General features: G+C 40.9%; 1 protein-coding gene across 2 annotated transcripts in view; it reads left to right on the top strand.

The window, feature by feature from the left end:
- The first annotated feature begins 220 nt into the window (after positions 1-220).
- vtg3 (vitellogenin 3, phosvitinless) overlaps positions 221-11,421 on the top strand; it is a 56,780-nt gene continuing 45,579 nt past the window's right edge. For both annotated transcript variants that reach the window (XM_055862273.1, XM_055862274.1), the window contains exons 1-24: positions 221-306; positions 395-415; positions 519-670; positions 901-1,152; positions 1,267-1,428; positions 1,583-1,731; positions 2,346-2,496; positions 2,651-2,808; positions 3,993-4,158; positions 4,547-4,678; positions 4,909-5,127; positions 5,512-5,729; positions 5,824-5,921; positions 6,053-6,177; positions 6,262-6,360; positions 6,481-6,600; positions 6,762-6,951; positions 7,055-7,142; positions 9,071-9,256; positions 9,357-9,492; positions 9,583-9,751; positions 10,098-10,207; positions 10,303-10,398; positions 10,628-10,840. In XM_055862273.1, coding sequence (XP_055718248.1) covers positions 267-306; positions 395-415; positions 519-670; positions 901-1,152; positions 1,267-1,428; positions 1,583-1,731; positions 2,346-2,496; positions 2,651-2,808; positions 3,993-4,158; positions 4,547-4,678; positions 4,909-5,127; positions 5,512-5,729; positions 5,824-5,921; positions 6,053-6,177; positions 6,262-6,360; positions 6,481-6,600; positions 6,762-6,951; positions 7,055-7,142; positions 9,071-9,256; positions 9,357-9,492; positions 9,583-9,751; positions 10,098-10,207; positions 10,303-10,398; positions 10,628-10,840 — 3,450 coding nt within the window. In that variant the 5' untranslated portion in view covers positions 221-266. The remainder of the gene's footprint in view (positions 307-394; positions 416-518; positions 671-900; positions 1,153-1,266; positions 1,429-1,582; positions 1,732-2,345; positions 2,497-2,650; positions 2,809-3,992; positions 4,159-4,546; positions 4,679-4,908; positions 5,128-5,511; positions 5,730-5,823; positions 5,922-6,052; positions 6,178-6,261; positions 6,361-6,480; positions 6,601-6,761; positions 6,952-7,054; positions 7,143-9,070; positions 9,257-9,356; positions 9,493-9,582; positions 9,752-10,097; positions 10,208-10,302; positions 10,399-10,627; positions 10,841-11,421) is intronic.

Here is an 11,421-nt window from a genome sequence, read left to right as displayed (position 1 = left end):
CCAAAGCACTGATTATTAGTGTCCATTTTAGGTCACTGTTTATTTTTCCTGAAATGTCCTCCTTTTGCATGTCATACTGACCACTGTCAATGTCACTGGTTACACTCATCTGACACACCTTTGCCCCCCTGTTACTTTATGTCCCTCATTGTTGCCAAAGATCTGCTGTGCAGACACTGGGTCATGTACTCGTATAGTCATTGTGAACATAGCATTGCATATAAAAGGAAACGCTGAGCTGCAGGATCCCACTCCTGGATTTCACCATGTGGTGGTTCTTTCTTTGTCACCTTGTTGCCTTGGCCGGTAAGTGTGTTAAAAATATGAAAATAATTTTTAATTAGCTAATTATGACACTTTTTGAATCTTTTTTTTTTTCATTTTTTCATTTCAGAATGTGACCATATCAGTTATGGTGAGTTGTTTATCAAGTGATTTGAAATGTATCATTTAAAACTAACGCTACATTCAAATGAGCATGTTTTCATGAATAATTCTATATCAATGATGTATTGTAGAGCCTGGCTTGAACCCTAAGAAAACCTATGAGTACAAATATGAGGGAATGGTGAATATTGGGCGTGGCATGCCAAACCTTGCAGAGTCTGGCGTGAGACTCATGTGCAAAGTCAAGATCATTGGTGTGTCTGCACAAAAATTCCTTCTCCGGGTATGCATTCAATTAAAATTTCCAATGCAAGGTACTTCATAGGCCTTTACCTCATTTTCAGAAGCGAAATATACTGCATGTGTTATTTTAAGGATCTACATTTCTTTTGATGAACATAAAATGTGTCAATATCCTGAGAATTTAAACAAACTCATTTGACAATGTTTTATTTAATCGTAAATAAACAATTCATTCTACCTGGTGATCCAATTATATTTTCTTGTTTTAAGGTTTCAAACTTGAACTTCGAGGAGTTCAATGGCATCCCAGGGAAGAATGCATTTGTTACGTCACCAAAGCTTACCAAACGGATTGCTGCCGAGCTCAGCAAACCCTTCATGTTCGAGTACGCCAAGGGACGGGTTGGTGACATTCACACCTCTGCTGAAGTATCTGACACCATCGTCAATATTGTGAGAGGCATACTTGGGTTTTTCCAAGTCACAGTCAAGACCACCCAAAGAGTGTATGAGCTGGAGGAGGTAACTAAAACAGGTTTTACATAAACAATGCTTACGTTATATTGCATTTTCATCTGTAAAGAAATTGCAGAGAGCACTGTTAATGTGAGGTTTATTCTACGTATTTGTTATCAGGTTGGGATCCATGGATTGTGCCAGAGTACCTATGCCAATGAGGAGGATGCCAACTCCCAAGAATTGTCAGTCACCCAAATTGTTGACATTAATAACTGCAAAAAAAAGGCAGCCATTTACAGAGGAATGGCACTTGCTGTCGACAACAAACTTTCCAAAGAGGTTTGTCTTTCCAATCCATAAAGCTATATGTCAACATGCACAATTCTATTTAAATGAGTATACAGTGCCAATACTACAGAGACCATCGAGGTAAATTGTATACTTTAACAGTCACTCACTTTCAATCATTTTTGTATTCTTTCACGTCATCTAGAGAGGTGACTCTGTCATTTCAACAGTGAGATATGTCTACACAGTGAAACCAACAGTTGACGGAGGCCTGATCAAGAAGGCTCATGCCTTGGAGCGCCAGCATTTCTCCCCATTCAACGTGAAAGGGGGGAACTCCAAACTGCAAGCCATGTATGACAAATCTCATTGTTTTCTTTCATTTCACTATATAAAATTGGGTGTCTGAAAATGAGAACCACCTGGTAGTTGGAGGACTCGAAAGAGATCCCACGGTTAGAGGCGTAATGACTAAACACCAACATACAGAATAATAGGTGAAAGTGGTTTATTTGCCATGTACACACTAAGGATGCGTTTCCACAGGCAGCCCAACTCTGATAATTGATGAAATCCACTAATTGTTCTTTTGACCAATAAGATCTTTTGCCAATAATTAAGCAAACAATAACAATTGGGCTTCCTTAGTGAAAGCACAGCCTAACACTAAGTTATGTGAAGGAATGTCCAGAAGGAGATGTCCAGACATGAGTTATAGGCTGCAATTACACAGACAGCCCAATTCAGTTTTCTTGCCCGATTATTGGCAAAAGAGCTGATCTTATTGGTCAAAAGACAAATTAGTGATAAAAAAAGATGAGAATTTGGCTGCCTGTAAACACAGCCTTAGACGAAATGCACCGAAGAGGTTCTCAGTCTTGGGGCTACAGTGAGGAACAAACCAGGATGACCAATTACCTGCCAAAATGTGTATGTGTAAGGTGCTATTCGTGTTGACTCTCCTTTAGGAAAGAACTTGTGCTGCTCAGGGTAACTGACACAGTGGGGGCACCTACTGTTGGTCCCATGATTAGCCGAGGGAATCTGGTTTACAAGTTTGTGAAAGCGTTGGCCCAAATCCCCATTTTGATGAAGAAGTTGGATGATCCAGTGCCCAAGGTAAAGAACAGCGTATCAATAATACTCACAACTTGCTCGAAAAAGTTTTTTTTTTTCCCCCCTCACCCTGTCATGAAGATGTTTATGGCTCATGATTATTTACTGCTAACATGTGATATGCCACAAACACATGCAACCACATTGTTGTTCACAGATTGCAGACATGATCAAACGTTTGGCCCAAGCGAACATCTACCAGACAGACAGTGCAACAAGTGAGGATGTTGTTTTTCTTTACCAACTCCTGCGCGTGACATCGCTAGAAAACCACGAGGTTCTGTGGAAACAGCTCTCAGGGAATGATGAACACAGGTGCATATTCATGTTTATTAAATGTATAATCATATTTATGACACTACCGTTCAAAAGTTTGGGGTCACCTAGAAATGTCCTTTGTTTTTTTGTCCATTAAAATGACATCAAATTGATCAGAAATACAGTGTAGGCATTGTTAATGTTGTAAATGACTATTGTAGCTGGAACTCTGGGATGCTGGCCTTCTAGGCAGAGTTCCTCTGTCCAGTGTCTGTGTTCTTTTGCCCATCTCAATCTTTTATTTTTATTGGCCAGTCTGAGCCATGGCTTTTTCTTTGCAACTCTGCCTAAAAGGCCAGCATCCCGGAGTTGCCTCTTTGCTGTTGACGTTGAGACTGGTGTTTTGCGGGTACTATTTAATGAAGCTGCCAGTTAAGGACTTGTGAGGTGTCTGTTTCTCAAACTAGACACCGTAATGTACTTGTCCTCCCGCTCAGTTGTGCACCGGGGCCTCCCACTGCTCTTTCAGTTCTGGTTTGAGCCTGTTTGCTTTGTTCTGTGAAGGGGGTAGTACACAGCGTTGTACGAGATCTTCAGTTTCTTGGCAATTTCTCGCATGGACTAGCCTTTGTTTCTCAGAAGAAGAATAGACTGACGAGTTTCAGAAGAAAGGTCTTTGTTTCTGGCTATTTTCAGCCTGTAATCAAACCCACAAATGCTGATGCTCCAGATACTCAACTAGTCTAAATAAGGCCAGTTTAATTGCTTCTTTAATCAGAACAACAGTTTTCAGCTGTGCTAACATAATAGCAAAAGGGTTTTCTAATGATGAACTAGCCTTTTAAAATGATACACTTGGATTAGCTGACACAATGTGAAATTGGAACACAGGAGTGATGGTTGCTGATAATGGGCCTCTTTACGTCTATGTAGATATTCCATTAAAAATGTACCGTTCCCAGTTACAATAATCATTTACAACATTAACAATGTCTACACTGTATTTCTGATCAATTTGATGTTATTTTAAACAAAAAAAAATGTTTTTCAAACAAGGACATCTCTAAGTCGCCCCAAACTTTTGAATGGTAGTGTGTAGATATAGGCAAATTTGTATATTAATTTAAACATTCTATGGTTTCCATTGTAAACATTTCTATGTTAAGTGTAATATATCAAAGGATTGCCTATGTTTCCTACAATGTGAGTTTTTTTTTATTGTCATCCTTCTCTCTTGTCAGACGATGGCTTTTGGACACGATTGTTGAAGTTGCAGACGCAAGAGTTCTCAAATTCCTGAAGAACAGATTCAAAGCCGGTGATATATCAGCCAACGAGGCTGGACAAACACTTCTGATCGCATTTAATCATTTAGCAGCAGAGACTGACCTGCTGGAGATGGCCAAGGTGATTGTCTTGGTTGGAGGTGTAACATACAGTTATTTAAATTGCATATGTTTATAAGAACTGAGGTTGGGGCATTCGTATACTTTAGTTTAACTTTTACTCAGAAGTATGCTGGTATTACATAGTTCATATGGCATATCACTCCCACTGCCTGGCTACTGTAAAACATGGAACTGGAATCCCACCGTACTAATACACAGACTGGATTTTGGCATAATGTTCACTATATTACAGGAGGTATTGTTATACGGTAGAAAGACAAAGAGTACATTGTCCCTACATGGGCTTATAGACTATTTAACTTTTTTTTTTATACTAGATGACAAAATCATGTGGTCGATGTGATGTGTTCAGAGTGATTCATAATCTATCAATCGTCCCTCTGTAGGAGTTTCTGTCCATGCCCTTCAGTAAGTCCCACCCAATGCTGTGGAACACTGTGGTGCTGTCCTATGGATCACTGGTCTACAGGTACTGTACCTATGAGTATGGTCCGTCTTGCCCGGTGGCAGTTGTTCAGGTAATAGGCTACATTACCATTGCATTACTTACTGGTAAAGAAACCAAATGCATAAGCTATGTTCCAGTTTATTCTGGTTATATGACAGAAGATGGAATTGTGAATGTTATGACTACTGCTGCGTTAATCTCGTGTAGCGTTGCTGTTGTTCAGACTCATTCTGTATAGATATTAGCTGCAAATCACTGCGGATTAGAGAATTCAAGATGTGACACGTCTGTCTCAAACAGCCCCTGTTGGACATGGCGATCGATGGCCTGAAGAGAAACAGTGAACTGGACATGTTGCTAGCCCTGAAGGCCATTGGGAATGCTGGCCACCCCTCCAGCATTAAGACCATCAGGCGCTTCCTCCCCGGAGTGTCTGCCACTCCTGTGACCCTCCCAGCCCGTGTGCTAAGTGCAGCCGTGCAGTCTCTGAGACACCTGGCAGTCAGAGACCCCCACAGCGTTAGTAGTAGTAGCAGTAGTTTGGTTTACTTCATTGTGTACACATTCACAACTAAAAGCTGAATTCCAGAATACAAACAAGAAAAGAAAAAGGTGATCATATTTAGGAAGTGCGTCATAGATATTGTGGTTCTGGCGTCAGAGTTGAATTGGTGTCAGTAACATTTCGACATACTCACACTCACATTAGGATATCAAGTCAATTCCCAACGTCAAAATTAATTAAATACCTCATTGACAAATATGCAACTGAGTATCTATTGATTTACTAAATTGACTTTATATCAGATGAAATGATAACCAGTTGACATACAGTCGGATTTTGTATTAGTCCCAGTCTAATCTCTTTGATAATATGACTTTAGCTACTGTATGTGCTTTCAGGTCCAGGACATCACAGTGAGCATGTTTGTGCAGAGGCACCTTCCCACTGAGATCCGTATGTTGGCATGTATGATCCTGTTTGAAACTAAGCCGCCTTTGGCTTTGGTGTCTACAGTGACTGAATTCCTATTGGAGGAGGCTGACATGCATGTGGCTAGCTTTTCTTACTCTCTCATTAGGAGCATTGCCAAATCAAGCACTCCGGACAACCACTTCCTGTGAGTGTTTATATCTGGGCAGAGTGAACATCTGTTCTGTCAATGCTTCTGATTATGCATTTCAATTGTGGCTGTTTTGTTATCTTTGTTAAAGCTCAACAGCCTGCAATGTCGCTGAGAAAATCCTGGCCCCTAAATTTGGTCGTGCCAGTTACCACTACAGCAAAGCTATGCGCCTAGATTGGTTTAATGGTAAGTTCAAAGGACCTGTAAGCGGCATGGGTTTACTTTGAGAGCATACAGCATATGAAAGGCCGAGGAAACTGTTTTCTTCGCTCATCAGCAAAAAACATTGACTGACCACATATCTCTTGAATATCCAGACGACTTCTTGATTGGTACAGCCACTGAGATCTTCATGCTGAAAAATGCTGCAAGCTCCATCCCGACAGAAATAGTGACCAAAGGGAAATTCCATTTCATTGGCAAAATATTACAACTTGTGGAGGTAATGTTCATATGAAATTTTTTTGTACTTGTTCTGTTTCATGCTGAAGTAAAACATTATTTGACTATTGTTTGTGTCATAAAGCTTGGTTTCCGTGCTGAGGGAATTAAGGAACTGTTTAGACAGAACATTCAAGCTAACGGCCATCTCAGCTACACTGACTTCGAGGCCATATTCAAAGTGGTGAGTTCATGACTTTTCAAAACGCATACTGCACTGTTGAGGGCACTAAAAAAGTGCCCTCAAATGTACTGTATCATCCCTTCAAACTAAACTTTGTTCTATTGAATCATCTTCTTTCAGCTGCAAGATTGGCAGACATTGCCCGAGGATAAGCCTCTGTTGTCTGCCTATACACGAATCTTTGGTCAAGAGTTCTTCTTCGCGGATTTGAACAAGGACTTAATTCAGAGTATTATCAAGGTGAGATTTCTACAGTCAATCAAGTATTGCATGTTACTCAGTATAACATCATGTCCCTCTCTATCCACTCTGGGCAATAACGAAACCTCATGATACACATTTCCTGTGGTCTCCATAAGCTGTTACACACTGTGCTCTTCTGCCACGGTCTCTCCATGCAGACTGTCAGTCCATCTGCAGGCAAACAGAGCCCAGTCTGGAGAATGATTGAAAATCTTCAGAAGGGGATGTCATGGCACTGGACCAAGGCCTTCCTTACGTTTGAGACCCGTTACATCCAAGCCACCTCCCTCGGTCTCCCACTGGAAATCAGCAAATATTATAACACAGTAACAACCATTACCGTCAATGGTAAACATTGAATACCAAGGCCATTTGAATTCCAAAGCAGAATACCATTTTTTAAATAAATATATACATAATCAATAAAATGCTAACATTTTCTCTTATGTAGCTGAGGCTGCAATCAGCCCACCACTGACTGATCGCCTGGGACAACTGTTGACCTCAGATGTTTCACTAGCGACTGATGGATTTGCTGGGTAATATATGTATTTATGTTTTGGTAGCTGGGGCAGTCAAAGTCCTTGCATATTTGTATGTTTCTTGTAAAGGATTGTGAGAAAAGAGAGGTAGTGCTAGAGCAGTGGGTTGCTTGGAGCACTATCAAGTAAGTGTGATCGGGAGGCACTGAGGGCAGCGGCTTACACAGCTTGACCACCCCAGGCCTCGGCAAGTATGTATTCAATATTTTGCATCATATTATGAGAAGAACAATACTATGAGGAACCCTCCCAGATCAATCGCTTCATGGCTCAATTATTGTTCAATGCTAATACAGTGAAGTGGAAAAAGTATTTCATCCCCTGCTGATTTTGTACGTTTGCCCACCGACAAAGAAATGATCAGTCTATAATTTTAATGGTAGGTTAATTTGAACAGTGAGAGACAGAATAACAACAAAAATTCAGAAAAACGCATGTCAAAAATTGTCTAAATTGATTTGCATTTTAATGAGAGAAATAAGTATTTGACCCCTCTGCAAAACATGACTTATTACTTGGTGGCAAAACCCTTGTTGGCAATCACAGAGGTCAGATGTTTCTTGTAGTTGGCCACCAGGTTTGCGCACATCTCAGGAGGGATTTTGTCCCACTCCTCTTTGCAGATCTTCTCCAAGTCATTAAGGTTTCGAGGCTGATGTTTGGCAACTCGAACATTCAGCTCCCTCCACAGATTTTCTATGGGATTAAGGTCTGGAGACTGGCTAGGCCACTCCAGGACCTTAATGTGCTTCTTGAGCTACTCCTTTGTTGCCTTGGCCGTGTGTTTTGGGTCATTGCCATGCTGGAATACCCATCCACGACCCATTTTCAATGCCCAGGCTGAGGGAAGGAGGTTCTCACCCAAGATTTGACGGTACATGGCCCCGTCCATCGTCCCTTTGATGCGGTGAAGTTGTCCAGTCCCCTTAGCAGAAAAACACCGCCAAAGCATAATGTTTCCACCTCCATGTTTGACGGTGGGGATGGTGTTCTTGGGGTCATAGGCAGCATTCCTCCTCCAAACACGGCGAGTTGAGTTGATGCCAAAGAGCTCCATTTTGGTCTCATCTGACCACAACACTTTCACCCAGTTGTCCTCTGAATCATTCAGATGTTCATTGGCAAACTTCAGACGGGCATGTATATGTGCTTTCTTGAGGAGGCGGACCTTGCGGGCGCTGCCGGATTTCAGTCCTTCACGGCGTAGTGTGTTCCCAATTGTTTTCTTGGTGACTATGGTCCCAGCAGCCTTGAGATCATTGACAAGATCCTCCCGTGTAGTTCTGGGCTGATTCCTCACTCTTCTCATGATCATTGCAACTCCACAAGGTGAGATATTGCATGGAGCCCCAGGCAGAGGGAGATTGACAGTTCTTTTGTGTTTCTTCCATTTGTGAATAATCGCACCAACTGTTGTCACCTTCTCACCAAGCTGCTTGGCGATGGTCTTGTAGCCCATTCTAGCCTTGTGTAGGTCTACAATCTTGTCCCTGACATCCTTGGAGAGCTCTTTGGTCTTGGCCATAGTGGAGAGTTTGGATTCTGATTGATTGCTTCTGTGGACAGGTGTCTTTTATACAGATAACAAGCTGAGATTAGGAGCACTCCCTTTAAGAGTGTGTTTCTAATCTCAGCTCGTTACCTGTATAAAAGACACCTGGGAGTCAAAAATCTTTCTCATTGAGAGGGGTCAACTACTTATTTCCCTCATTAAAATGCAAATCAATTTAGAACATTTTTGACATGCGTTTTTCTGGATTTTTTTTGATGCCATTCTGTCTCTCACTGTTCAAATGAACCTACCATTAAAATTATAGACTGATAATTTCTATGTCAGTGGGCAAACGTACAAAATCAGCAGTGGATCAAATACTTTTTTCCCTCACTGTATAACTGATTGTGTTTTATATGTAATTTTGCTGCAGTTTCTCAAAGGACCAATTTGTCTTCCATGGGATAAACACTGACATTTTCCAGTGTGGTGTGGAACTGAAGAGTAAAACAGTAGTTGCCATGCCATGGGAAATCAGCATGAAAGTGAACATCAAACAAAATACATTTGAAATTGACCTTCCTGCTTGCCAAGAGGAGACTAAGCTTTTCTCAGTCAAGTATGTTTCTCACATTTCATTACGCCTGTCGAAAACAATAGTTTAAGTGTCGAAATGGATAGTAATTTAACAGATGCTCGATTTCTTTTTGTTACAATAGGTTTGACGTATATGCGGTCTCAAGGAATATTGAGGAGCCATCACTTGCTAAAATGACCCCAATGATGCCTGACTCTATTGAGGCTAATGAGGATATAGAGCCACCTAAGCAAAGCTATTTGACCTCTGGACAAAAGGTACAACCACTCTCCAAGGCAAAGATTATTACACGCAAAATAAGATAGATATGTGTGCACTCCTAATATGCTTTCTTTTTTGCTAAGTAGATTGTCAAATTTGACACTTACCATCCACAAGTAAAGGTGTGTGCAGAGGCTAACATCTATGGGGCAGCTTTCTGTGTTGAGTCAGAGGCAACGAGATCACACTACATTGATGAATACCCCCTTTACTACTTCTTGGGATACACCAACTTTGCATGTACAATTCAACCAGGTAAAGGCATATACAAGTATAAAGTATGACATAATATGCCTTTTCTTGTACATTGTTTTGGACTGTAATTTATTAAGCCTTATTGGATGTGCCAGGAACTGGTCCAGTGGTAGTGCTGCCGACCCCGGACGGCACATCAGCCCTGTGGCAGGGTTCAGTCCTTGCTTACACCTTACTTAACTGGACCTATTCTATACACCCCTCTAATCTATCTTTGCCTTTCATTCTTTCACAATAAAGCAAAAAAACATTTGAAAAGAAAATGGAATTCCATTTTTAAAAAAACAAGCCTCATTACATTTCATAAGTGTGACTATATAATCGAATTCCTCTCTTTCATGATCAGTCCAGTCCAACAAACCTGTTGACAAGATTCACATTGAGATGAACGCCAGCCCAACCAAGGACCCAGTTAGTGTCCGCCACCTGCTTGACACCCTGCGGAGGCTTTCCAAGGTACTTGGTCATGGTTGTACTGTCATGATCTGCACACATGCATTGCTAAGTTCATACAGGATGTGACCATTTCTACTCTATTTTTGTGTTTGCAGGACGCAACCAATAGTTTCCATCTCTCCTCTGGTTCCTCAAGCAGCGGAACGTCTCATCAAGCAAGCTTCAAAGCCAAAGAAGCTTCTGCTTCTGAGGTAGGGCTATGGCTGAAGTGCACCACTGACTACTGTAACTTTTTGTTGTGGTCTTTGTTAAGAGGGGGGGGTGTATTCAATCTCAATAAATATTCAAAGACAGTTTCATTACTGTCTGCATTATTTCAGACATGGCGACAGTATTATGTATTTCACTCTGAAACCTAGTTGTGTTTACAAAACAGTGATGGTGGTATAAAGACCTTTGTGCCTTCTTGTACTCCTTCAGGTTTGGAATGCCAATCCTGAACCATTGTTCACCATCAAGGTTCTGGCCATGAGTGGCAAGACAAAGCCAGAGGGTTACGAAGCAGCTGCTTACTACACTCCTTCTACCCAGATGGACAACACCCAGTTGATCGTGTCTCAGGTTGGGGAGGATGCCAACTGGAAATTGTGCACAGATGCTAATGTGGATAAGGTCCGGCAGGAGCAGCTAAAGGTAATCAGGGTTGGGTAGGTTACCTTCTAAATGTACTCTGTTACTAGTTAACAGTCCAAAATTGTAATCAGTAACTTAACTTTTGGATTACTCAAACTCGGTAACGTAATCTGATTACATTGAGTTAATTTGAGATTACTTTCCCCGTAAGAAGCATTAGAAGACAAAAATGTATGCTACCAATTGAACAACATTTATTGCAGGATAAATCAATGTTAAAGTTTACATAGCTGGCAATACATGGAAGTTAAATATTACTTTACAGGTTGGTGATGTAGGCTTATTCTAACCCATCGCTTTCTACTACATATAAACTACACGTTTAAATTATATCTTTACATTGAAAACCAAAGTCTATCAGAATTCCAGTCATTCCAATAAATGATATGCTCCTTGATAGATTAGCCAAATTGTTCATTTTTTTTATTTCACATTTATTTAACCAGGTAAGCCAGTTGAGACAAGTTCTCATTTACAAATGCAACCTACCAAGATAAAGTAAAGCAGTGCGACAAAAACAGCAACACAGAGTTACATGTCAATAACACAATAGAAAAATCTATGTACAGTGTGTGCAAATG

This window comes from Salvelinus fontinalis, chromosome 14 (assembly GCF_029448725.1).
Source record: "Salvelinus fontinalis isolate EN_2023a chromosome 14, ASM2944872v1, whole genome shotgun sequence".
NCBI classification, from domain to species: domain Eukaryota; kingdom Metazoa; phylum Chordata; class Actinopteri; order Salmoniformes; family Salmonidae; genus Salvelinus; species Salvelinus fontinalis.
This window is presented reverse-complemented; position numbering and strand designations above follow the sequence as displayed.